The following is a 26,550-nucleotide window of genomic DNA, read 5'->3' on the forward strand; positions in this document are numbered from 1 at the left end:
GTATTTGCCATGCCTGCAGATTTCATTTCTTTCCAAGAAGAGAAACATACCATTGTAGTGGATGTGAGACGGCGTGACGGAATTGGACACTGATCTGTGGCAGTGATTATTAGCGTATAGCGCCCGTGACTGATTTCATAGTCCAATTCCTTCATTGTACGTATTTGTCCCTAAAATGAGAGACCAAAAAAAAGAAAAAAAGTTTAATTTTCAGCAGTGAGGACTGATAGACTCTGAAATTTGGTTGTGATGCACTGTGCGGTGGTGCTAAGTGAAAAAGCAATGTGGTGATGCACTAACCGTAGTGCTGTTTATGTGAAAGGTGCTCATGATGTTCCCCTCTGTGATGGCATAGGTAATGGTCCCATTTGAGCCTTCATCATGATCTACAGCACTGATGGTGATAAGAACAGCATTCCGTGTGCCTGGACCTTCATCCAAAGTGACTTCATACGGCTGCTGCTGGAATACTGGAGGATTATCATTCTCATCCAGGATGGTGACATAGACTGTCGTTGTAGCCTATAGATAAATAGCAAGAGATTTAGGATCATGCAGAGGGGAAAAAAGGAAGGAGACCAGATGGGAGCCATACAAGTAGTCATACTGTTCAAATGCCTTTCCATTGGTAATCTCTTTGAGTGCGGGAGCTGTCTCTCATTTATATTCCTCAGAAAAGCTCATAAAGTTAAGTGGATAGATTTAAAAAACCCACAGTGCAATCTGATGCATATTTACTTATAAGCAAACACCACTGAATTCCATCAAATTTACTAGTATTTTTAGAATAAGAGCTAGTAAGAAAATGCGAACTTATTTGGAATGTGCTTCTTTATTTCAGTATCAGAAGGCACACAGCTAATGTTCTATGTTGTATTTTTATTTATACATCTTCTATCTCACTCTTCTATTACTAAAAAGCATCTCCAAATGAAGCTCAATTAAGCAATTAAGTGTAAGTTAAACACATTTGCTTAAAACAATACTTCAGTAAAAATCTAAGATACCTTTAAAAAACTCTAAAACATGGAGAAAAATACTAGATCATATCAGAAAGACACAAGAGATATATCCCCTTGCCTTGTCACTTAGCAAATCCCCAACATCTGGTGAAAGACACTTTTGTTGATGGGCAGGTACATATGGGAGAAGGTGCTCTGTTAAATATCCAGGTTTTTCACTTAAAAAAAGGTGTAACAGGTTCATGGTTGACTGTCCTATTCAGCAATGCACCTGCAGCATTTTGTACTAGCCACAGATTCTAGGCCAATCTCATTGGTAGTCCCCATAAAGCACATGGCAATAGTTGAGTTCAGGACATGGATCGTGGTGGGCAGGTTCTCCTAATCCAGGAACAGCTAAAGCTGGAAAAACAATCTGATGCACCTTTGCAATATGAAAAGCAAATGATCAAGAAAGTTGTATTTCTTCAGGGGAGCTAACAATAGCAGGTGAGAAAGTTTGATGAGAGGAAACGATACATAATGCTGAGCAAATTTAAGCAGTCACTTTGACATTGTATCATTGCAGGAAATCATATGGGCTGGATGGTGGCAACTGTTCTTAGGGCTGTCTGTTCATACACAAGGGAAAAAGCCTTTCCTCCCTATCTGTAGGAGAGATTCAAGATATCAAAGTTTGTTTGCAATCTGCCCACTATATACATGTGTTTGTGTGTGTGTGTGTGTGTGTATACAGAGAGTGTTTTGAACATAAGGGCACATAAGCATTATAAATAATAGTACATCTAAAAATGTATAATATCAAGTGATTTCCTCAATCTAATTGTTGCTTGTAGCATATCCTAGGCCAAGCCCCCGGAAATCACAGGAGAACATAATCCAAGGGAAAGCAATTTTGCAGCAATCTGTGGTTAAAGTGCTACCCAGAATACAAGATGTGTTGCTGCTAAGCGCATCTTGCAAATTCTCTGTTTTGTTCTATACGTTAACATAAAAACTTATTTCCCTTCCTACTCCTCTTTTGGTTTTTGTTCTCCTGACTCAAAGTCGTAAGTCATCCTATTTTACTGATTCACTTTCATATTGCTTCATTGTCTGAAAGGGCATCATTTAACCACGTTTAATAGATTAAAAACCTTAGTATAAGTTCACCTATTGCGGCACTGGTGACCATCATGAGAACACAGACCTTCATGCACATTTCTTTGATAAGTGATTTAAAGAAAAAATAAATAGACATTGGAGAGAATAAATTCAATAAATCCTACTTATTGCCTCCTCTGTAGCAGGTGAGATCAGGGATGTCCACAGAAGGGGTGTTCAAGATGGCAATTGTGACCATGTGTTTGAAGCTCTACTGCTTGTTGAATTAAAATGGGGCAGCACTTTGAGCAAGCTGCAGCTGCCATCTTGGCTTTTTTAACTCCCCACCCCAGACACCTGCGTCAGAGCTGCCATCTCGGATATTCCCAGTATCAAAGTAGTTTATATTCATGTTACTACAACACACCTTGTATCTCAAGTGCGAAGCAGGCAAAACAGGGCTATTTCTGTAGTTCATTTTCCCAGCCTTGTAAGTCACTAAAATAAGTAAAAGCAACACCTTCATTTGTTCCAATTATATTTCAGTTTTTACTTCTTTGAAAGTTAAATCTTGCCCAGGGGTATAATAGGAAAGGAGAACAGCAGTCTCCCAAACTTCTATCAAACAAAAACACCCTTTTAATTCCAAATGCTGTATTAGTTCCAAAGTAAAACAAACTTGCTCACTTCACCACACCAGCAGATATAAGAAATGTCAAATCTACATAGGGAAATAATGTGCGGCAACTTATGTTTGCTTAGGAGCATAGAAATACTGCATAGGAAACTGTCTTACTTTGCACCGGATTCTTTCTGGATGCTGTCTGCCAGAGTTTTAAGACCAGATTTTGCCATGCTGAACTTGAAAAGTTAAAGTATTGAACTTCAGACTAAATCCACTGGTGAATTTGCCTCTAATTTAATGTCCAAGATAGGCTCTGCGTAAATTTAAGAATGTTTCCCTTCCCCAAATTCTGGATTGGGGGAAGACGACAACTGAAATGGGGAATCGACCTGATTTACAATATTAACAAACCAGCTAGTAAGTCACATATTGATCCTGGCAACTAAAAAAAAAAACCAAACTTGATCATGCTCCCATTTGAGTTAATAATTTAAACATCTTAGCTTCATTTTAACATGAAAGTGGAAATCAGAGTGCACAAACATTCTAATTACATTCTAAAGGATACTTAATTCTGGACTTAAACATGATAGCTAATAATAACCATCACTAAATATTAATAATGATTCTTAAGAAATGGATCTTACATTGGCGAGGCAGGAAAATAATTCTTCAATTTTTAAGGAATGCATCAAATATATGCCATTTGTGGATTAATATGTACTATTTTTCAGATATAAGGGTATGCACACCTAATGCAATAATATTCTAGTTGAATATAGAATATACATACCGACTCACACGATGGAAGGTTAAATCTTTTCCATTTGTACCATTTTTCACGTTTCAATGCAACCACAAGAAAGCAATTAATATGCTGATCTTGGGAAGTTTCTGAGTGTGTAATCTGTCATACATACGCTGTTCGGGGCTCCTACGCAGAACGTTCCAGCAAGTGAATTTGATGTCATTATTGAATGCTCAACTGTGCGCGCATACTTTTGCGGTAGCACATCTCAGGATCTGCATGGACCGGTAGAAGTAATTCCAAATGGTACAAATTAGCACTTTTTATGAAAAAGCCTATTGTTTTACGTCAGTGGGTGAAAAGATGTCCAATTACTAGGTGTATCTGCATATGTATGTAGAGCCAAATATCCTTTTAAGTAATCACTGTGTTGGTCCACAAATAGCACGAATCAATTTATGATGCCGATAGCTTTACTGTGATCCCTTCGTTTATTTTGCAGTGACATAAATCCACAATACTTGTAGCATGTTCTTGGATGGAAAGCAAAGGCCAAATTTGCATATGCCACTTGCCAGGTCTGTTCCATGATTTATGAGCTGGTGGTGTGTCTATGATTTAACAAGTCAGTACCTCCTTATTTGGGACTCGCAAAGTGAGAGTCCCCTGAAAATGAATCCAGTAAATTTATCCTGATTAATCAAGAGAGAGATGTAGATTTCAACTATACTGCGCTTGATTGTCACACTTTTGGGATTTTGAGGCTTTTAAAATAAAGGGGCTTGTTTGGTGCTGTGGAGTTGAAAGATTTTTTTCAGTTAGCTTCTCCCCATGAAGAGACAAATGTCTCTGAATTTTTAATTTCAGAGATAAATGTCACTGAATTTTTAATTTCCTTGAAAGAAAAAGGAGGGAGTGGATGTTAAATGGCACTCAGTCCATTTAAACTATGTCTAATAGAGTTAAATCGGATACGAAACTTTTCACCCAACTGCTCCTTTGTGCATAAACTCCCAGAAAATGGTCAGGTAGAACAAAAACCCTGGTTTATTAACATTTCCCGATTTTCAGATTGTAACAGAATTCAGAGAGATGAGAAATGAGAGGCAGTTTGGTGTAGTGATTAAGGCATCAGGCCCCAGGAAGCAAGACGCTGGGCAAGCCACTCCTGAAATCTTGCCAAGAATCTTGCCAGGGACTAGTGCAGGCGCACACCAGGAGTCAACACTGACTCAAAGGCACCAAAAAAACCCCAAAAAACAAAAAACCAACCCTCCCCACCAAATACAACCCCCCCAAAACAAAAAAAAACACAACCCCCCCCCAAAAACCCAGAATTTAACGTTGAAGACTAATCAGTTATGAAACTTTAATTCGAGCATGGGGGTCTTTGCACACACAAGATAAAAACGAGTGAAGTTGCTTTCTGTTGGGTCACGCCTTTGAGCCGGTCGTCTGGCACTTCTGTTCTGCTTATTCCTTACTCGGGACCTGTCGCTGGCGGGGGAGGGGGGCTCGGGACCCCCCTCCTGCCTGCAAGAAGGCGCGCGCTCTCGGCTTGATGCCCCTTCCCGCCCTGCCGGGGCATTTTCCAGCAAGCCGAGAGCAGCTGAAGCGCGAACTCGGGGAGACTCAGTCTCGCCGCGGGGTCGCTTCTCTTTCAGGCGAAACTAGCGCGATCCAAGCCTAGCGCGCCGGTTGTCCCGCATCTACCCCTCCCAGGCGCCCGGCGCGTCTGCTCAGCGCTGATAGCGAGGCGGCCCGAACGAAGCTGAACTGTTTCGCAAGCGCTTCCAGCGCGAATTCCCCGCGACCCGAAGCGACTCTTGGCCGCCTGCCCGACCCTCTCCTCCTCGGAACGGGAACGGGAGCGGGGGCAGAGGAGGGGTAGTTGGCCGCGTGGCTAGCAAGGCTAGCCGCGCCCCCTCCTCAGGTGGAGAGGGCTGCCCGGAGAGGCGCCTAGGCTGTCGCCCGAGACCACGCGCCAGGCGTGCCCAGAGTTTCCCCTTCTGGCGGCTGGCCTCCGGGGGGTGCTCTTCGGTCGCTCTTCCGGCTTGCCCAAAGTTGCGCTCCGGGGCCGCAAAATAAGCACATTTCCGGCACTTGAGCAACCCCCTCCCCGCTCCCATCTCCTCCGATCGGACTACCCAGCTCCGGGTGTCGTCGCACAGGACCGGAGCGCCGAGCCAAGAGGAACCCCCCCGCCCGGGCTTTTTCCTCCGGGGACGGCATGGAGCCGGCGGCCAACTGGGGGCTGCTGATACAGCTCGCGCTCCTTCTGACTCGTCCCCAAGGTAAGGGCCGGCCGGGGGTCGCCCGCTCCCCTCTCGAGAAGGACACCTCTTTTGCTCCCCCCCCCCCGGCCCCCGGTTTGCATTTCCTTCTGCTTTCTCCATCCCCGGGACGGAGCGGAGGTTGAGTTTAGGGAGCGGAGGCTGAACCCGCCCTCCCTTTTGGACCTCCTGCAACCCCCCGCCCAACGGAGCACCCCTCTTCAAATGCACAGGGCGAAGCGGGGCTCGGTTGCCCTCCGGCTTGAGGGCGTCCCTGCCCTTTCTTGTCCCGGGGAACTGTCCCCCAAAGAGCGCCGGGGCTCTGCTGGCCTTCCCGGGCAAGGTGCACGGAGCAATCTCTGCAGAGCGCGAAAGGTCCTTTTGGCTTAACTCGAAGCCTTCAGGGGAACGGGCGCCCAGGCACCTGTCTCGGTGGAAGGGGTGCCTCTGCTCTGGAGCTGCTCATGAACCAGAAACGCCTGAGAAGTTGGCACGCATCATCGGCTTTAAAGCAACTTTTGGAGGATTGTGGGGGGGGTGATGGGGCGAGTACTGAAGACACCCCTGCTGAAACCACGGAAAACCAGGTCATTAATATCTTCCAAATCATGCAAAGAAAGAGGCTTAGCGCAGCTGCCTTGAGCAGCAGGATCCTTTTTAATACAGAGTTTCTCCTTTTGCAAAAGTAGCAGCTTAAGCAGCAAACTTGCCACAGGATTGTGAATAACCAAGTAACTTCTAAAACTTATCCTAAAATAGCAGTTATCTAAACAACCCAGTAAACGGTGTTGGGTGTTGATAGGATTATGTCTCTGGGTAGCCATGAATTTGTTAGAAGATCTTGGACAATGGTGGTCTTTTGGGGTCATTACAAGTATCTAAAATAGGAACATGGATAATCCTGTTTTCTGGATTCTGATGCTGAAGCATTTTGTATAAAATAGATTGCAACACTGGATAATAAACAATAGCTCCAATTCTTTGTTTTAAATTCATAAACAATAGTTGGTATTTTCACACACCGAGGCTATAACCCTGCAGCCAATTGTGGATTGTATCTGATGGTGGGAAGGGGTCATTTTTTTTTTTTTTTTAAAGAGGAAAATAATTTAGTATCCACATCTTCGTTTACCAGATAAGTTATTTACTATCCCCTTCTCCCATTCTTAGCAAATAATGTGAAGAAACAGTTTTTAAGTTCAAACGGTGCAATCTTCAGCTTATTGCACTGGGTGATTTTGTACAAAACTTGCTTAAAACAGTTTGGATAGTTTGTTGTTTAGTGTGTAATGCAAGCACAGTGTTTAATTTTAAGGGACTGTGGCTATTCCCATGTACACAGTATCATAAAAAAAAAACGAAAAGAAAAAAAACACAACCCCCCCCCCTGAGCTGCCACTAACAGTCGCTGGAGGTTGAATCCTACTAATGTATACTGTTTTATACAAGCATACAAGGAATAGTCTGATATCAGACTCTGATAATGTTGCCCTGCAAAGGGCTCCTGGTGCATTTCAGTGAAAATACCATCACCTCCCTGGTTTTCCATTACTTGCTCTTCCTCCTCAGTTGATCAGCTTTTAATGCTTCGGCTTTCTTAAATGAATATTAGTGTTCAGAGGATGCCTTCACTGTGTGCATACAGTGATGCTCCCCCCCGCCATGCTCCCCAAGAAATAAACTTAGGGGGCTGTGAGGTTGCTAGAATTTTCTATTAGAAAGCACTAGATCTGTCTCAAGGACTGGCCTGTGTAATGTAGATTGTTTCTGGCTTCGTGTGATGTGATTGTGAGTCCATCAATTACAGTTTGTAAACAGTGGTTTCTGTCATGGGGTGGGTCACACTAAGGCAAAAGCAAAGAAACTACTTTATGATGAAGCATAATGTGTAAAACTTTTGCTCCCCTACCAGATTCCCTGAGGAGAAGGAATAATTAGTGATCTTCATTAATTCTAACATGTTTATTGAAGAAGTCCTGCATGTCAGAAGACATAGATCTTTAGTAGAGGGGCTTTTGTTTCTTTCCATAGTTCCTAAGACAGAAATCCTACAGGCTGGATGTTCTTGTTGTATTGTCATTCAGGATGCAACCACTAAATGAAATAGCTCCTCTTGTAAAAGTAGAAGGGATTACAAACATTCTGTAGGATATTTTTACTATTTAAGTCTAGGATTCAGAAAGAAGGTTTCCATACACTTCCATTCTTGGGTCTGAAGACCTCTGAAATGAGTAGCTGAGAGATTCTCAAACTGTAGAATTGCAAAATTTACTAGACAGAAAGTACAGAAATGCAGAAGATAAGGGTGGGGAACTTGTGTGAGGTGGAGAAAAATATTCTTCTACTCTTCTTGTTTGTATAGGATTCTCAGTCCAGTGAAGTAGAAGTTCTTTCAGATAAAGGCATTCGCTTCGTGAACATCCAGTGGGAGATTAAAAGGAAGTTCTTACAATATGAGATTTTGCTTACAGAACAATAGATGAACGATATATTCCACTACTGGATGGATGTGGGAGCTGTGAAAAATGGATTTAAGATCTGGATAAGTGCAATATCTTTTTAAGAATTAAACTTTCACTTAGGAGGCCAAACAGCTTATCCAGTGATGGAACAACATACTGTAATAATATTTTTAAAGTCAATGAGTAGGACGGTTATAAATAACCACAAAATTAAAGACCTGAAGATGGATGACAAGAGGACTGAGGAGAGGCTTTTTATATTGCTTTATCCTGAACTTTTCCACCAGAAGTTTGAAAAGTGAGGAATTACTAACACTGTCTACTTAATGGGTCCCATAAGTTCAAGGAAGACTACCAAAGAAGTATAGAATTGATCAGTTGTTGAATTTTGCTTATTTTATTTATTTAGTTTTCTATTTTGTTGTGTGAACAGTATGAACATCTTGTTGAAAAAATGGTACACAAACTCTGTAACTCAATGGAATTAGCTCCACCTTGTCTAAAGGCTCTCATATTTTTAACAGCAGCACTTACCTCAGATTGAAAACAAAGGTGAAGGCAAGACAAAGCAGAACAGGATGTGCTTCTTTTAATAAAAAACATCTAGGGTTGTTAACATCAACAGACTTCTCATGATTTATAAAAAGGTGTTTAAGAAGTTGTTGACAAAGGCAATAAATATGCTTTAAAAAATTGGTTTAAAAGGAATGGACAAAAAGGTGTTTTGCTAAATAGAAGGGTGGATATACTTCCTATTTTGCCCTGTAATTCAATAGCCAATGCTAGTGTATAGAGGGAAATGGCACAGTTGTGCAAAGTTTAGAGGAGATAAATACGGTATTATTCCCACAGCATCACTGTCAAAGTGGCTGCTATAGTTCTATAGAACTGGGCCCTCATGTGCTGTGGAGGAAAAGAAAGTTTTAAGCTGCTCTGAAAGTGATAGAAAAGCAGTGGGTGATGCTGAGGCATATCTGGTGGTGTCTGTGGCTCCTTGATTGAAGGAAGCGCCTGAGTGCAAGACTAGTGTGTTTTCAAAAGCTGGGTTATTTAGGTTGGAGGGTTTAGGAACTTCATACTGAATGAAGAATGAGCAGGATCACCGTCCTGTGTTGACTTCATCTCAGTATTTGGTCTGCAAATTTCATGGTGTCATTCATGGTTGGAAATGGAGCCGGGTGTAAAGGAAAATCTACCACAGTTCTCGATGAAGGTTGGGTGGTTTATTGTAGTGGGTTTGGTAGAGTCTGAGGGATTGGTGATTTTGGCAGTTTGAGGTGGAGGAGGCAATTTCTTTGTAACTGTTCGACGTTCAACATGTGGAGGCAACAGCGATGTACCTGCAGCTGTTAAAGTTTAGTTTGCTCATGGTGTGCAGGGTTGTACTTACAAGGGTATTTGTGCCTTGGAAGCTGTTCAAGCTAAATTCTTAAGATTTCTACTTTGAGTGCCCTGTTCTGTTGCTACTGCACTTTTCCAGCTGAAGCTCAGCTGGATTTCCTTTGAGTTCAGCTGTAACTCTGCTGGTTGAAATGTTGGCTTCAATATATTTGAGAAAGGGGGAAAAAAATGTCAGTCTAACAACTCCCAGGTGTGCTTATCTCAGACATGAAGCAGAGTCCACTGGAGTTGGGTAGCCAATACATTTAAATAAATAATGATGAATAAGTTTCTAATGAACTTCTGTGTTATATATTTGTTTCTCCTTTTGTTTTAATTTTTGTGTGTTTGGTCTATGACCATATACTTCGATGAACTCAAAGTGAATTGACCTAATTCTAACAATATTTTTTTTCCAGTGTACTTTTTTGGAACTATTAAATCTACCCCAGTATCATTATTGAGCCCTGTCTGCTTTTCATCCCAACTCAGCTGCAAAAATATGAGTCAGTGGACAATTCTAAATCTGTATAAATTAAAGAATATGGAACTATATAACAGTCTCCTTGACCTCCTTGCAAGCAGTTTCAATTATTCATCTTATTTCTGTATGGAAACAGTAGTGTTGTGCAAGTTCCTTGATATTTGTTGGTCAGGCCCCAGTTTCTAACTTTTAATTTAGCAGATGCACATTGCATCTTTTAAAAAAAAAAAACAGAATTAGTATTGCATTAGCAAAGACTTTTTAGCAATCTGGTCTCATGTGATGGGGCAAGCCAATTTTAACCAAACATTGGGTAGGTAGTCTATGTCAAAAAAAAGAAAGAAAGAAAGAAAACCTGCACACATATACAAGAAGGAGATTTTGAAATGTATATATTCAGCATTTCCTCAACTGGAAGTGGTAAATCCTGCCCAGAATATTCTGTATAAATGACAGTGTGCTCCTCTTGATCCATCTCTTCCTTTTTGTTCATATTGGATTGCATGCACTGAATTGTGTATATAACCACAGCTTATGAGATCGAAAGTATCAAGTTAATGATCTCCCCATGAGCTTTGTTGTGCTTCCAAAAAAGTGACTACCCCCCCAGAAACAACTATGATAAAACTAAAATAAAATATTAAGGATACAGAAAGTAGGATTTCAAGGAAGCTATAATTTAACTCAAAACAGAAGCTAGGATGAGGCTGCATTTATTTGAATGGTATTGCATTATTTGATATATCTCTGACATTCTGTTCTCTTTTCTACACAGTGCACTCTGCAACTTTCAGAATCATTACTCCTTATTCACTCTACATCTGCCCTGAAGGTCAAAGTGTCACTTTGACTTGTAAGGTCAGTGGTTTTTTGGCCAACCAGCATGATAGCTTCTCCAGAGCTTGGTACTTCAGCAACAAAGATGACCATAGGTGTTCTCAGAGAAAGCATATTCGCAACATCATTGTTAAGGACCTTCATCATGAGGTTAAGAAGCACCACGGGCAGCCTCATGTGAATGACACTGTTGAGAAAGATGCCCACGAGCATCAAGTGAACCATCATGAACTGAAACACTCTTGGACTCCTCATGGCACTTTCTACGTCACTATAGCAAATCTTACTCTACAGGACAGAGGATACTACTGCTGTTATGTAGCAGAGGTTAAGAAAGAAAACAACAAGCCCCATATCCAGCAACATGCATATGGCTTCATGGAACTTCGTATACAGAAAGGTAGAGCACTGTGCCCGAAGCAGATATAGTTAAAACGATGTATCTATATTTCTCTGTCACATTCTCCTAGAAATGTAATTCTAGATGAAGTGGCCTTGATTAAATTTCCGAACTGTAGATGAGAAGAGGGTCAAAACAGAAAAGAATGTTTAAGAGGGAATTATGTTAGAGGAAACTTTTCTTTTTGCTTCCTGTATCAAAACAGGTTTTGATAACAGTGAAAGTGGAGTCCCTTTCTTACAATTTTTGAAGAGTTTTTGAACAAAGGGGAGGAACACTTTCCCTTGAACTGGAACTGTCTGAGATGTTAACAACTTAATGAGTACATGCATCTGTTTGCTTGAAATTATGATCTATATCCCATTTTCTGATGAGAATTGATCTGAAAAATATCAGATCAAATCGTCCCTTTATTTACATATTGACTTACAGTATGTATTTATTAAATTTGTATACCAATAATATCAGTCACCTTTATTTGATGTGCACCTTCTAAAAATGAAATGTACATTTCTTTTTGAGTATTGAAGCATTAGTATTCAGAATATAGCAAACAGGAATGCATTTTTCTAGAATTATGATTATCGAAAATCCCTGACCAGTTAAGGGAAATTAATTATATTATTATGGTCGGTGACCAAAACTGAGTACAATTTAAAGAAAAACTGAATTTTAAAAATGGAACATTATAAAAATGAAATAAGATGCTTAAAAATAAATATATATATATACAGAATTCCCTGACTAAATAATTCATCATTACTTTAAATTCGTTTGATTTAAGCCAAATCTATTCTATTTGCATCTACTTTGGGAGAAGGTGTGTTTCTCTTCTAGTTCTGGTCATCTCTCTCTCCCGGTGCTTTCTCTTTTTAAGGGGGTTGTTAATTTTTATTTCCAATCTTTGCATTTGTAAAGTTAAAATAATAACATAATGCATCAGATTAAAAGGAGAAGATCAATTTACACGGTTTGCCACACAGTCCTCTGGTGGATGTATTTGAACTATGTTTTGGGAAGGGGGGTATGCCCAAATAGTTATGCTTGGAATGAAATTCAAATTTCTTTCCTAGAACTTAATATCTGATAAAGTCTGGGAAAAATGTCAGATCTGAGGCCTGATATCCTCAACAGTACTAGCAATTATGATCTAGCAGATTAAGACATCTGCTGCATTCCGAACATCCTGATCCCCCAAATCAGAATAAGGTTTTCAGCTGAATCGAAACATCACTGGTTCTGACAGTTAAGATAATAATGCCAAACTAAAAGTTGGAGAGGAATGATTATATTAAACTTGATCTGCAATTGAATTAATCACAGAAATTCTCTACCTAGCAGAGCACTAGAAAAGAGTGAGGAGTGATAATACACAGCAGAACAAAAACAACCCCCCCTAAACAGAATCCTATATAAAAAACTAATTTAAATTTCAGACACTTCAAATTAAACTAGCATTTCTTGAAGATATTACAATTAAATAGGTTTTTAAAGATTTATTAATGAATGAGAATCAAATTTCCAAGAAACTAACATTTTACTACTTTTTTTTTTTTAATTCACAGCAAATGGTACATTTCCAAACTGTACATTTCATCCTGCTGACAATACGGAGAGTGAAAGTAAGATTACTTTACCACACGCTCATAATTGCATTATTTTCAAGGGTATATATTATTTTTTGACGTATAAATCCCCTGGAACTTGACATTCTAGTTAAACGTTTAGGAATTTAATCTTTTGTTCTTGTACCTGTCTCCTTACATTAACTTCCAGTCTCCTACTGCCTAATGTCCTCTTATTTATTTTCCCCAATCTTGAAGCTATTTATCTTATGTCTTCACTTACAAACTTGAATTATCTTCCCATTTACAATGATTTCCAAACCTTCCTTCTGGATCTCCACTGATTCTTCCCTGTCTCTTGCTCCATTACATCTTTTATAATCTTTAGCTTCTACAGTGGTCTAATCCACATCTAATGTAAACTGTCCACATCTAACATAGACAGGGATCAAAGATCAATAGTCTATGTTAGTTACGGTGCTTAAGATGCTGCTAATGTTCTGTCTTAATTAAAACAAAGGTAGTAATTGGTGTTTTATTTTTCTTCAAATGCAACACAAGGACAGAGTGGGAGATAGTGATTCACTGGGGCAATCGAAAGTTACAGATTCTCAAAGGAAGTCACTTTTTTCTAGGAAGTACTGATTTGCAAATCTGACATATTTATCAATGGAAGTAATGTGTAACAGAGAGTAAGTAAGTTAATTTATTGTTGTAACCGCAGGTTATAACATATAACGTACTATAAAATACAATAAAATAACAGAATTATAAATAGAAAAGTAGAATAGTAAAATGAAATGATTTTTAAGAAGAAAGAGTATTAGATGAGAAGAAAAGAGTATTAGATTAGAAGATAAAGCCAGAGCTGCAACTAAGAACTTAAATATTTGTTTCTAAGTTTAAATCACAGCAGAGCAAATGTAGCAGCATGGCTGCTAACAGTCGGAAATATGTCTGCCAGAAGGTAGTTCAAGGCCTAACAGTTTGAGTCCACCTACCATCAATAATTTGGCCCTAATCTCATTGTAAATGGAGCAATGGAGGACATAATGAATAATGTCCTCCACTTGACCAACACCACGAGAGAAACAATGTTTTGTAACAGAGAGTAGTTTATCTTAATGATTTAGCTTAAATGCAGATAAATGTAGGATTATTGGCATAGTGATATTTTAGACTATTGTATTCAAATGCTTGAGAAAAAAATGAAACGTAAGGTCTGTAGTTATGACATAGCAGACTGCTGCATCAGAATATTTTATATGGTGTAAAAGGGTTCTTTCTTCTTTCTTGCCCACAAAATTGATCAAGCACTGACATGAGGAAAGTCAGAGTTTAGTTAATAGAATGCATGACCAAGAAATAATGGAAGTGTGCAAAAGAAACAGGCAGTGGTTTCTTAAAACCCTAATCATTCGTTATCTTAACTAACTTTTTATTGATACTTGTTAATTTTGTCATGGATATTGTACTGTATTTGTTCTTCAAATTGAGGTAGCTGTAATTTGGATAAAAAAAGCTGTTTATGCCTTACAACTTGCCAACATTCCATATATGTTACTGTAACTGTCTTCTCCTAAATGTAATTAAATTCAATTTATATCTATAAATTTACATAATATGTTCCAATTTGAATTTACATGCAATTATCAGAATTTTGATTTCCTTGTTTTATTTGAGTTGGCATAGAAATTTAGTGAATATTTGTAACTCTTAGAAACAGGACCTCCAAATGAAACTGAAATAATAAAACTTCAGGAATATATAGTCTAACAAGTAAAGCAAAATATTTTGTATTCATTAGTTCTCATGGATCAGAATCAAGGGGTAATAAAACCAGAAATTGGCTGTTCATTGACTTAGTAGATTTTGGATTGGATCTTTGCTGGTAAATATTTTTTCCTCTCTTGATATATTGATATATTCTATATTTATAAATGAAGACAGAACAAAATCTCCTTATGTCAATATTTCTGATATAGACACAATAATTAGAATTTTTGAGATAGGGAGGAAGATCATCTCTAGTGAGTCTATCTGAAAGTTTTTGTTTGTTTGTTTTTTTAAGTGTGTGGAGATCTCCTTGAGAGAGTCATCTCAGGGAAAATGAAGGCAGGAACACGTTGTTAGTATTGGCCCTGTTTAATGTTATTGGAGGCTGGAAGTGGAAAGAAAGTTTGGATTCATCTGAAAAACCAACAGAATTGAAAAAAACTTGGTTTGGACCAACAGAGTTCAGTGCTTAGGATTAGGTATAGAGAGTAAAGAAGGTACCTTGATGGAGACAAGCCAGATCCGTCTGCAGAGCGATGAGGCAAAAAGCCCAACTCACATCCAAAACAATCTGAGGGGAGGAAGAAATGACTCAGGCAGACACCTCCTTAGAATCATAGGAGGATAAGAGGTGGGGGGAAGCAAAGCACAGTCAGACTTACAAGATTCTGTTACAATAGTCCATCTTAATAAAAGTATTTTAGACTTCTCTGAAGTTTGTTTCTTAGTGTGGTATATACTGTGGGGCTGACATGAGAGGCCACTGTGGTCTACACGAGTGCTGTCTTCCTATCTAGGTTTCCCTCCAGGTAGATACCCATCTTGGACAAAAAAGATAAATATGGAAGTTTGTTAATGTACTAATAAATCTGTTTCCTGGCTATTTCCTTGCCTTAGCTGATGGAGATCATTTGCTGTTGTGGTTAGATCTCAGTATCCATTATGATACTATCGCTAATCAAGATAGTTCAGAACTTCATGGCCGCCAATTATGGGGTTGTCCCATCATATTTTCAGCCCCCACATATTCTGTTATCCAGTATAGTATGACCTCCCATTCTGCATGTGAATTTTCTCCTGAGCAGGAAGTTGGCAACCTAATAGAGACACTTTCTTATCACAGTAAGATAATACCCTATTCAGTTTTGAACTCATGGTGTCAGCCTTCCTCTGCAAGGCTGGGAGACCCAGTGGCTGATAAATTTTAACTGAATCCAAATGGCTCTGAAGGAATGACATGGTTGACACTCCAGTTGCAGCTCTGATCAGCCTGTGAAATACAGATATGATCTGGGCGGTTGATACAATCCCTCCAAAGTGTCTGCTTAGCGCTTCTGAGGACACCAGTCAGAGTTCTTTAGAAGATGAGGATGGCAAAGAAACATCTTCCTCCATCTCAACAATCTTAGCCAACCACTCTTCTAGTAATGGGGATGTTACTAAATCTGTTTTTGAGGATGGAGTATAGAATCCATGCAGATATGTTTTGACAGTTTAGTGAGAGACTGAGGAAAAAATTACTTCTGTCAGGCATAACGTGACTTCTGTATATTGTACAATTTTGTGGGTTGATAGAGGCGAATATGTGTACCTCCCACATTTGTGGGATGAACTTTGAGTCAGTAGGGCCAAAGCGACAGGCTTCATGTAATCATGTGATCATTCAATATTTGCAAATCTTGGCTGATTATTTATTTATTTAAATGGTTTATAGGGCTGATGTAATGGTATGTGGGGATGACCTTGAAAGGCGAGGGGAAGAAATGCTGCCTAGGGAAGGGTCAGATAAGAGAGGACATAGCCCGTAACTGCATAACAGGTAGAGAAAGAAACTCAAAAAACTTCTCAGGCTGTAAAAGAGACAGTGGGAGATTTGGACTATCACACTTGCAAGAATCTGTTAATGTAGCCTTACAATAAAGTAGAATTAGCTCATCTGGTTGTGTTTCCTGTCTGATCTACCTGGGAAGGCTGACAGCTGCCCATCTCACAGTGGTAACTCTGAGTGGCCTTATATCTGATGAAGGTGGGACAATTAATTGGACCCAGGAAGCAATTAATTAGGTTTTAAGAAAGGATGAGCCCTGTTTTCTTAAAGGAAGCAATAGCAAGCCAAGTCCCTAAGAAACCATCCAATCTTCTTCTTCAGCAAGATGCTCAAGTGTGTGTACAGACCAGATTCAGGCTGTCTTAAATGAGGTTTGCTTTTGGTAGCAAGGGAAACTTTGTTTGAGTGACAGAAGAGTGGAAATGGCTGATGTTTATATTAGCTTTGTATCTGTTTTATATTATGTTAAAGTTACCTGTTTTAGATTTTAATTAATATTAGCTGGTTTCTCTTTGAAGGTTAATGTGCACCATTGAGAGAAATCATTATATAAGAGTGTGATAAATGTAAATAATAAATTAAAATTGTCACTGTATTTCTCTCAAAGCCGCAGTGCCTTCTGGCTTGCACTGTGGGCAGAAATTCAACACTGGAGGTTTTAGCACTGAGAGCTGATTCAGGTCAGACTTGATAAATTTCCCTTCTGTCTCCTTCCAGGTGCAGCTGTCAATTCCATTTCCGTTTTAAATTTACTGCAGGGTAATATGCTAATCTACAGATAATCTTAAATATGGTTAGTGAAACAAGCATAAGCTGTGTTTGAGTAGCTTGTAGGCTAGAAACTGGGAGACCATGAGTTCTGGTCTTGCTTTAGGCGTGAAGCCAGCTGGTGACTTTGGGTTAGTCACTCTACCTCAGCCCTAGGAAGAAGACAAGGGCAAACCATTTCCAAAAATCTTGCCAAGAAAACTGCAGGGACTTGTTCATGTTGGTGCCAGGAGTCAACACTGACTCAAAGGCACAAATAAATAAATAAATAAAGTTTGCAAAATAGTAAAGCATGGGGTAATTGCATTCAAGTTCTTCCCATTAGCCTCACTACTGGCCATGCGGATTGTATTTTAACAATATCTGGAGTGAAAGGAAATGTCTTTCCCTATATTAATGGCTATTAATTCAGTATTTGGATGAAGGAAACAAATTTCCTATTTTATTTTATGGGATTCCCTTGAAGTTACAGACATTGTTACTTCAGATATAAATTGCTACAGAAAAAGGACTGGAATGGACAGTCAATAACTGTAACTCAGAAAATGAGGCCACAGCCTCTAGTGAGGAGAAAAATGTGCTTCCTTTCTGATCTCTATATTGTGGTTTGTTTGTTTTTTCAGATACCACAGCAGTCACAATTGCAACAGCAGCTTGCATTATAGGCATTCTGTGTCTGCCTCTTATCCTACTCCTTATTTACAAGCAGAGACAAATAATCACTAACAGGCGTAAGTATTCCAGTTACCCCCGTTTTTTAGTCACTACTTTGGTTCTTATTTCTTACAGACTCAGTATTCCATGTAAGGTGATACAACTGCCATTCCTCCCATTTATTACATTCATTATTACATGAATTCCATGAATGATATCCAGTCATTTAGGGAAAAATTATGGTTACTAGTGGGAGGTTATGTGTTCCTCCAGCGAGAAATGATGTTTTGGGATTCTTCCTTGATTTTTCCCTCCATCTACTGTTCTACTCTACTGTAGACAGAAGGGGAAAGCTAGGGAGAGATTATGGATGCACCGTGTTTTCTACCTAAAACACTGACATGAATTCTGTATTGCACCTCGGTAATAGGTGAAGAACAAGCTTCTTAAAAATTGGTGTTGCACAAATAAAAGCTTTCATCAACGACTCAGCACTTCATTTGGTTTACTACACTTTCCAATAAGAAACACAGTAGGTGCATATTTCACAGTGGTTCTATAGCTACTCATTCATGCATATGGGAAATTTGCCTTACGTGGAAGGCCCTTTTATATTAAAGGTCATTATTCCACATCTGGATTTAGCTTGCTTTTCAGTTTCACGTGAGCCACTGCATGTCTACATTTCTTGTGTTAAAGTAGCACAGGTAACATGCTGATGAAATAGTTAATTTTTTTATTTAAATATTTGTGAACAATTTCTAGTCTCAAAATACATTTGCAAATGAGCCAAATTCTTTTTGCATTTACAGAAGACAAATACTTGTGAAACCACACTATTCTGCCTAGAAAGGTCTCTGTTTAGGAATCCATTAGTGAGAGGTAGTTACATTACTGAAACTAGTAGCACATGCAGTAGAATAAATAAGATTTTGAAAGATCAAAGAAGTCACATGAGATGTCTGTCCTAGTACTAGTAATATCCATTTACCTTCTGGTCAAAATTTGCTCTACTTTGCTGTAAAGCTATTATATATCTGTTTTAGTAATGTATGCCAAAATGTGATGAAGCAACCAGTATACTCATCAACTAGATTAATCTTTCCCAACTTGGGGTCCTCCAAATGTGTTGCATAACTCTCATTGTTCACACCCTCAATGAAGAATTCACTTGTTGGCTAATGGCAAAGGGAGTTGTAATCAGCATGACTTAGAAATACCAGGTTAGGAAAGGCTTCTCTCCCATATATTTTTGACTGAGAATAAACATAAACTACTAAAGGCAAAGTGAACACCTAGTGAGAATTACCAGATTCTTGTTAATAGGTGGCTGCTGGACTTTTTTGTTCCATCTGGTTCTTTCTGACAGTGAATATCTACATGCTGGCTGCGGAATTCTAGGAGTTGAAGTCCACACAACTTAAAGTTGCTGAGATTGGGAAGCACTGATCTACAGATGTGTATACCTTTTTGGCGGTTACAAGCAGGATGTTACTTTTGCTGCATAGTAGGAAGAGAGATGTAGTGGGCAATTGAAAGAATGGGATGCAAAACAATCATTGTCCATCTCTCATAGTGTTTTGCAGCACTTATAGAAAATAGCTGATTGGCTGCAAGCTGGGAACCTTGGTCATCACTCAGCATTGGGCAGAGCTGGTGCAAGTTACTGTTCAAAAACATCTGAAGGACCTCATGTTGCTCATCACTGCTGTTCTTAGCAAAGTCAGGTTACCGACTATTTCTGCCTATGCCTTAACACTGTTGTTGAAAGTAACTACTAGATCAGTGTAAACTAGAAAGCAAAATCAAATTCTTACTACTTCCTTCCTATACATATTTCCATACTCCTGATTAGTTGCATGTAAACTTGAATTCCAGCTTTTCTTGCAGCATAAAGCCAAACTATTTCACATTTTGTGCTTATTGGAACATATAAGAGAGATTCAGCTGATGTCCTGTCACTGAAAAACCCATTCTTCCCAGATGGAGAAAACCATAAATTTCACTCACTAGAAACCTCTCTCCCCTAAACAGAGTGGTTCAGACAAGGTTATGATCACATGTATAAATAAATAAACATTTAAAGAGGAATGGAGTGCCTAGGAGTGAAAACTTCTGCATTTAAAACTAAAAATAGAGGAATAGTTTGTGGATATGACTTGAATAGTGCCAGCTGTTCTTTGCAAATGATAGGTCAGGTAATGGAGATCACCGTGTTGTAATGATTTGGCCATGTTTTAATTTTAGTTTTATCCTGAAGAAGCCTTTTCAGAAACATAAATGGGTAAAACAAAGGATTCAGCTCCTGAACCCAGCTAAACCATTTGGGTCAAGTATCTGTATGCCATATGAATGAGTACTTTTCAATTCTCTGCTTCAAAACATCAAGCCAACAAGTGCTGGACAAAAGACAAAGGAATTAGTTGCTTAGGAAAAGCAAAGCAAACAGTCTCTACTGAGGAAATAGAAAAGGGCTCCATTCTCTTATATGCATGATAGTACCTCTAGCTATTGGACAGATCTCATGGTCAGAAAGGTTGTGTTTGAATTCAAGGGACTGAATGATACTTGGGTTTTTCTGTGCCTGAAAGTCTGAGATCTGAATGTAGTGAAACAGGACTAGCCACTCTTACTGCAACAAAATTGCATTTCTTTTTGTAGGTGCTCATGAACTCGTAAGAATGGAAAGGTAAGCAACTACCTTTAATTGTAGCATATATTTGTTATTCCACAATTTGGCTTACGAAACCACTTCCGGGTGACACAATACATCAAGACTTATTAAACAATAAACAAACCATTTTCAAAAGTCTCCTTTATAAAAGTTTGAAGGATGTATGTCTGGCAGTTCTACTTTGAAGAGGAGTTCAACAAGAAGATACCACTGATAAAAACACCTTGGCTGTGTGAAACATGCTTCCATTGGTGTCTGGCATACAGCCTATTCTCATTTTTTAAGAATGCTGACTTAGTGGAGGCTTTTCATCCGGGCTGAGTTATTCCCCGAGATAAAGCAAAATTTCCTTTGAGTAGTACTCTTTCCTAGTGACTTCATGGACATGTCCATATCGCTTTTTTTTTTTTTAGCAACAGTACAAAAGTGGTTTTCTACTGGCTTCTTCCAGAAAGTTTTTTTCCCCCAACTTCCGAGTCTAACTTACAATCCTTATATTTCCCAGAGATCTCCCATCCAAGTATTAATGAGGCCCAGTTTTCAACCCCAGATAAGGTCACCCTGATACTGCCATCTCCTGAGACACTTCTTGAGGCACTTTTTGGATGTAAAAAGTCAAGATAGTGTCTTGAACTGAACTTGAAATGAAGTGGAAATCAATTTTCTCAAAATTGGTAGTATTTGTTCCATGATTGCCCAGCAGTTGATGGACGGAAGCCAGAGCAACAAAGTTCATCAACCAGTCATCTCTTCTCATAGCTTCAGGAAGAATGGTGAATTGGCAAACCAACTGTACTGTGCATTTGTAGCAGGACTCTAATGCTCTTCAAGGACCCATCCAAACCCATTAGCCCTTTTCATCTATTGCCTTGGAGGAAAATGAGGTGACTGCAGTGACTTGAAAGAGAGGTGATAGGAAAAGGGGAAGAGTCAGCATTAGGGTGTCATGGCAGTCTAATTTTCTGCTGACTTAAGGACTTTAACTCAGCAATTGGGGAAAACCCTAATTTGAATAATGCCACATTCTTCGTGCAGTGTTAATGCAAAGCAGGCCTGTTGCTATAGAAGGAAACAAGAAAGTTCAATTTCCTTCTCTGCTTAGGCCTTTGCTTATTTAATCAGAAGCCTCTCCAACATGCAGCTTTCTCTAGCTCCACCTGACTTTTCCTTTATTAGTCACAATTAAAATGGCATGCCATCGTTAACAAAAATGAATGTTGCTGCTGAGGGTCATTTGTTATGTTACAAATGTTAAAAACAATAATAGATTTCTAATTGGTTTGTATCTGACTCATCATTCTGATCCCCCAACACGTGTTATATTGCATCATTCTCCACCTCCCTATCAATGGCAGAGTCACAAATAAATTCATATTTCATATTTATAGTTTTCTGACATTTTGCTTAAAGTAACTGGAATGCTAGTGAAAGGAGGGGACTTGATCTTGATGAGGTTAGCCCGAATGTGCTTTCTTTTGTAGCAACACCCATGGCATTGAGAATCCTGTCTTTGATGCTGTCCCTGACATCGATTCAGAATCCAGGCCTAAGCCACAATTAAGTTTTATGGCGAGTCGTCAGGCTTCAGAGTCAGATCGACACCTTCTCTCAGAACCAAATACTCCACTCTCACCCCCAGCCCCAGGCCAATGTTTCTTCCCATCACTCGGTAAGTATTTAATTGCAGGGTGAGTGTATGCTATTTGCTAGCAGCAAGCATAACTGTATCTACATAGGCCTCTGCCATTGGGGAAAAGCTTTCTTGTTCAGAAGGTGCTCATAGCCGTGTATTGTGAATATGTAGAGAGTGCCCTAAATCTTCTCAAATGTTTTGTGCCTCTAATTCGAGAAAAATCAAGGATATGAAATATAATTCTCCCACTCTAGAGGGTCTTCTGTGAGCAAAAACTTTCATTTAAGTACACTGGAACCTGGAACCAAATTAATTCCACTGGTGTGGGCAGAAAGGAAGCAATCAAATAGGAGTGGGTAGAACTTAAGATGTTTCCTAACCTCTCTGTAGGGACCATGTATAGTTCCCAAAGGTTAAAGGCTACTTTAGATTTTCAGAGAAATAACTTCAAGTAAAACAATAATGAGTCTTGTGGCACTTCTTATGTCAACAATATTTGTGGACTAAAATTAGCTTCCACATTAACTGATGCAGAATTGGCAGTAAATATCCTCCCTCTTTGCTGTATACCTACAATTTTGAATGTCACTTCATGCATCCGATGCCATTTCCTAAAAGCTTATAATATAATAAATAGGTTGGTTTTTAAGCCTTCAGAAGATTGTATTACTTTTGCTGTTGTAGGCAACACCAGACAAAGAATTTTGTAGACTGACTGTTGTCTCTGAGGCATTTAATGGGAAGCAGCCACTGTTCCCATTTATTGGTGCCATTTTCCCCTTTACTTTTAATTGTCAGGTGGGAAGAAATGGACTAAACAATTTTCACATTTAAATAAGTGTAAACTTATTTAACAAAAATAACTTGTTATTTATTTTAACAGCAAAATCCAGGTTGAATGTATTAATCGATATCATTAATATTTTCCAGAGTCTGTTCCTGATTCACCGACTTTAACAAAAGTCAAATAAAGGAAGATTGCTTATTCTGAATTTTTGACAGCAATGTGAACAAGGTTTATTATTTGCTGCTTTAAAGGAGAAAGAGAGGCAGAAACAGAGGGAAGCAAGAGAGAAGTTTTTAGGAGACTATTTCTAAAGGAAAGAAAAGACTTTCTCAGAAGTGTCTGTTGCCTATCCTAACATTTCAATATATTGCTGTTCTCTTTCTTCTGAAACAATTCAGCATGGAAAATCTGGAAGACAAGGAAGTATTGTACCCTCCTAAGATTCTGCAGACTTTGTATTTTACTTCACTGAGATGTTGATCACTTTATGAAGAGTTACTGAAACATGTTTCTAATGTGTTGTATGGATTAATTAGATCAAGACCATGTTACATTTTTTAACTATAAGGCATTATGAATAACACCACAAAAAGCCTTTTTAGAAAACATTACTCTGCATTCCAAATGCCTTGGTTCCCTAGAAACAGAAAAGTTTTACATGTACTATAATTTTTTTTTTTTTACTTTGCATATGTATCCTTTTAAAGACTGGACATTGCACATGTTTTAACATCGTGATGTTTTGCTTATATCCTGGCTTTGGAAAATCAAACACAAAATGAAATATCTCCATATCTGACTCTAGTTCTAATTCATTCTCTTTCTTGCTCCCTTTTTATCTCCTAATGATTTAAAGAAATCTGAATGAAGGTTCCCAGCTGCGTAGCTATATTAGACATAAATATTATAAGTAAGATCATGTTGAAAATCATGAAGGATAACCTTGTTAGAATATAAAAACTGGATTTCAGTTTAGCTCTATCAAACAACAGGTTACTTTTACAAATTGTTTCAAAACCATTTTAAAGAGGGAACTGTATTATAGATTTTGTTTAGATGATAGCCATGTGTTCATGATCATTTTTGCTATCATTTATCTTATGCTTGGTAAAAGATTTTGGCTAAGTAGCCAGAGAAAATGCTTTAAGTGAAGTGCAAGGTTCTTTCCAGTTGATTGTGTATTATAGAAATAATTCACATTGCTATCTTTAAGTTAAGTTGGCTGAAGGAAGATAATGTCTTTAATAGGGTAGAATGTACAAGTAGTTTTTGTCAGAGATACAAACTGGCCCACAGCAATCAGTATTTAGGGTTTTTCAGTCCTAGTTCTCAAATAAGAGATCAGCTGTTCTGTCTAGCTTCACTCTAAATATAAGAAAGTCATATGAAAAATGGGTGATGATATTTATAGTATGTCAGGGGTTTCACTGACTTGTATTAGCCAAGATCAGTCAAGTTAATTTGATGCTAATGCCTAGAAGTGCCTTATCCCCTTCTGGCAGTAACATTACAACAAAGATAAATTACATAGTTAACCATCTGTAGCGGTTTCATAGCTAGCTGCTTGACATTGTCTAATGGTAGGGCCAATTCTTGCCTTTTTTTCAGGGTGAGGTATGACCAATCTTTCTCTTTAACAATTCTGTTTTTGAGAGAATTGCTGCAATGTCTTCTGTGGCTGTATGTATTCTGATAAACTACACTTTACTAAAACTCATCCTTATTAACCATATGAAACATTCCTATACTGTATGTACCTAGTAAAATTGAGTGTACAGACCGTTCAGCATTAAAGTAGAAATTTTTGCTCAAGAACAAAAATTAAAGAAAAAAAGGAGATAAGATCATTAACGATGTGAAGAGACTGTATTCTTTTCAAATTGTTCTGTTTGCTTCCTCCTGCTTGGTGATTACTTAACTTGTGTACAAGCAAACTCTTCTGACACGCCCTTGGAATAGGTTCATTGTTTTTGTGTTTTATTTGCTTTTGATTGTATGACGATACAATAAAGGTTTAATGTGGCTATATTTTTCTTTTGTGACAAAAAGAGCAATATCTAGTAAAAAAAAAAAAAAAAAAAGTCAAGCTAAATCCATGCCAGAGACTTCGGTGCTCTCAGACACAGATGATCAAATTAGTTCACACACCTTAAAGTTACCAAGTTTGAAAAACACTGCTGTAAACAATTACACTATATTTTTATTCAGCAGTAATCAAACCACTAAAGGTGAGGGGGCAGAGAACATACAAATGGCCATACTTTGTGAATTTTGTTTCCTATTTAGATATTTAACATAATGCTTAATGTAAGATTTAACCAGTTTTCCTGGTTTCAGTGTCAGCCATTTTACAAACAAAAGTATTCCTCTTCATTTATTCTCCTTTGTGTTGCCATTAAAAACAAATATCCTTCATGGAGTAAAGATGAGAGAATCCTGTTCTAGAACATCAGATATGAGTAGGTTACTTGTCTACAACTGGTAGAAAAATATGGAGAAAACATAATATTCTGGAGTATGGTGTGGGACTAGAAAAGCGGACAGATTGTAGGAAAGTATATTCAGTGTAATAATTAGATCGAGACATTAATAAAAGGTGGGCACTGCATATACTATGATTTTGTTTATGTAATTTACAATAAATGAGTAAAGGGAGCACTCTAAATAATTTCCTGTATTTATTTATTGCAAACTCATGGCTTGCAAAATTGAAAAAATGTGCAGTGTAGTATAAATATATAAATAATAAAACAAAGATAATAAATCTAACAGCAACAACACAAAATTAAAACATCCACAGTGAAGAAAATTCACTTATCCCCTGAGATCAAATTAAATTATAATTGACATCATTCTATCTACCACAAATAACATAAAAACCCAAATTATTAAAATAAATACATTCTGTAAATCTTACTGAATTCAACAGTGCAAATTCATCAATGTTTAGGATCTCCTAAAGTTACTAAGTGAAGAAATTGGTACTATGTGTCTGATGCTTGTTTTGGATCCAATACTTAACTAGAGCAACAAGAAGGAGCCAAGAATTATAAACTAAAACTAATTGCTTTTCCATCAAAAGGCATTATTTATTTGGCTGTAATTTTCAGAAACAACAGACAAAAAGCTAATAGAGCAGATTCTGAACAAATTCCACCAATGCATAAGCAGAATGTTAGTATGTTCAGCTGTATCTAAATAGTTAATTTCATATTCAAATGATAATTCTACTGGACCCACAAAAAACTGTGCATAGTTTGGCAGCAGTAATTGTATATTTTAATCGGTGCTAAAAATACTTTCTAGGGAAGATATACTATTGAACTCATTAAGATTTATTTCTGGTAAGTGTTTATGGAATTGAACTGAGCTGGCAGAACAATTGGAGCCAGTACTGATCATGGGAGTATTTAAAACTGGATTGAAAATACTAAATCTGCATTTTCAATGCTTGACATTTCTTGGTCTGCATGAAAACTCAGAAACTACCAGTGTATTTCAAATATCAGAACTTCTTTGGAGTTTGTGGTACAAAAATGTTGAAGAAAAGAAGGGAAGCAAAAGAAAAGAGAAAGAAGAAAGAAAAGAGATGCTGGTTTCTTTCCATATGA

At 38.2% G+C, this 26,550-nt stretch overlaps 2 protein-coding genes across 2 annotated transcripts in view; one reads left to right on the forward strand and one right to left on the reverse strand.

The window, feature by feature from the left end:
- The window catches only part of CDH23 (cadherin related 23), a 469,716-nt gene that overhangs the window by 56,436 nt on the left and 386,730 nt on the right, over positions 1-26,550 (reverse strand). The window contains exons 38-39 of the mRNA XM_088144253.1: positions 301-522; positions 51-170 (exon numbers count right to left, since the gene is read on the reverse strand). Of these exons, the coding sequence (XP_088000379.1) occupies positions 51-170; positions 301-522 (342 nt within the window). The remainder of the gene's footprint in view (positions 1-50; positions 171-300; positions 523-26,550) is intronic.
- VSIR (V-set immunoregulatory receptor) lies at positions 5,211-25,578 on the forward strand. The gene is made up of 7 exons (XM_007436879.3): positions 5,211-5,712; positions 10,793-11,254; positions 12,820-12,876; positions 17,815-17,922; positions 20,507-20,534; positions 22,001-22,188; positions 23,083-25,578. Exons 1-7 carry the CDS (start codon positions 5,649-5,651, stop codon positions 23,121-23,123), a joined length of 948 nt encoding a protein of 315 aa, XP_007436941.1. The 5' UTR covers positions 5,211-5,648; the 3' UTR covers positions 23,124-25,578.

Source organism: Python bivittatus, unplaced genomic scaffold, assembly GCF_059951505.1.
Source record: "Python bivittatus isolate LINGU-HERP-01145 unplaced genomic scaffold, Pbiv_v1 ctg000400_np1212, whole genome shotgun sequence".
Taxonomy (NCBI): Eukaryota; Metazoa; Chordata; class Lepidosauria; order Squamata; family Pythonidae; genus Python; species Python bivittatus.

What these genes read in the sequence shown, in the direction of transcription:
- VSIR (XM_007436879.3), top strand. Translation starts at nt 5,649, where the DNA reads ATGGAGCCGGCGGCCAACTGGGGGCTGCTGATACAGCTCGCGCTCCTT. An exon ending in CCTTCTGACTCGTCCCCAAG is followed by an intron (nt 5,713 to 10,792) that starts GTAAGGGCCGGC and finishes TTTTCTACACAG; the next exon opens with TGCACTCTGCAACTTTCAGA. An exon ending in ATGTTTCTTCCCATCACTCG is followed by an intron (nt 22,189 to 23,082) that starts GTAAGTATTTAA and finishes AATATTTTCCAG; the next exon opens with AGTCTGTTCCTGATTCACCG.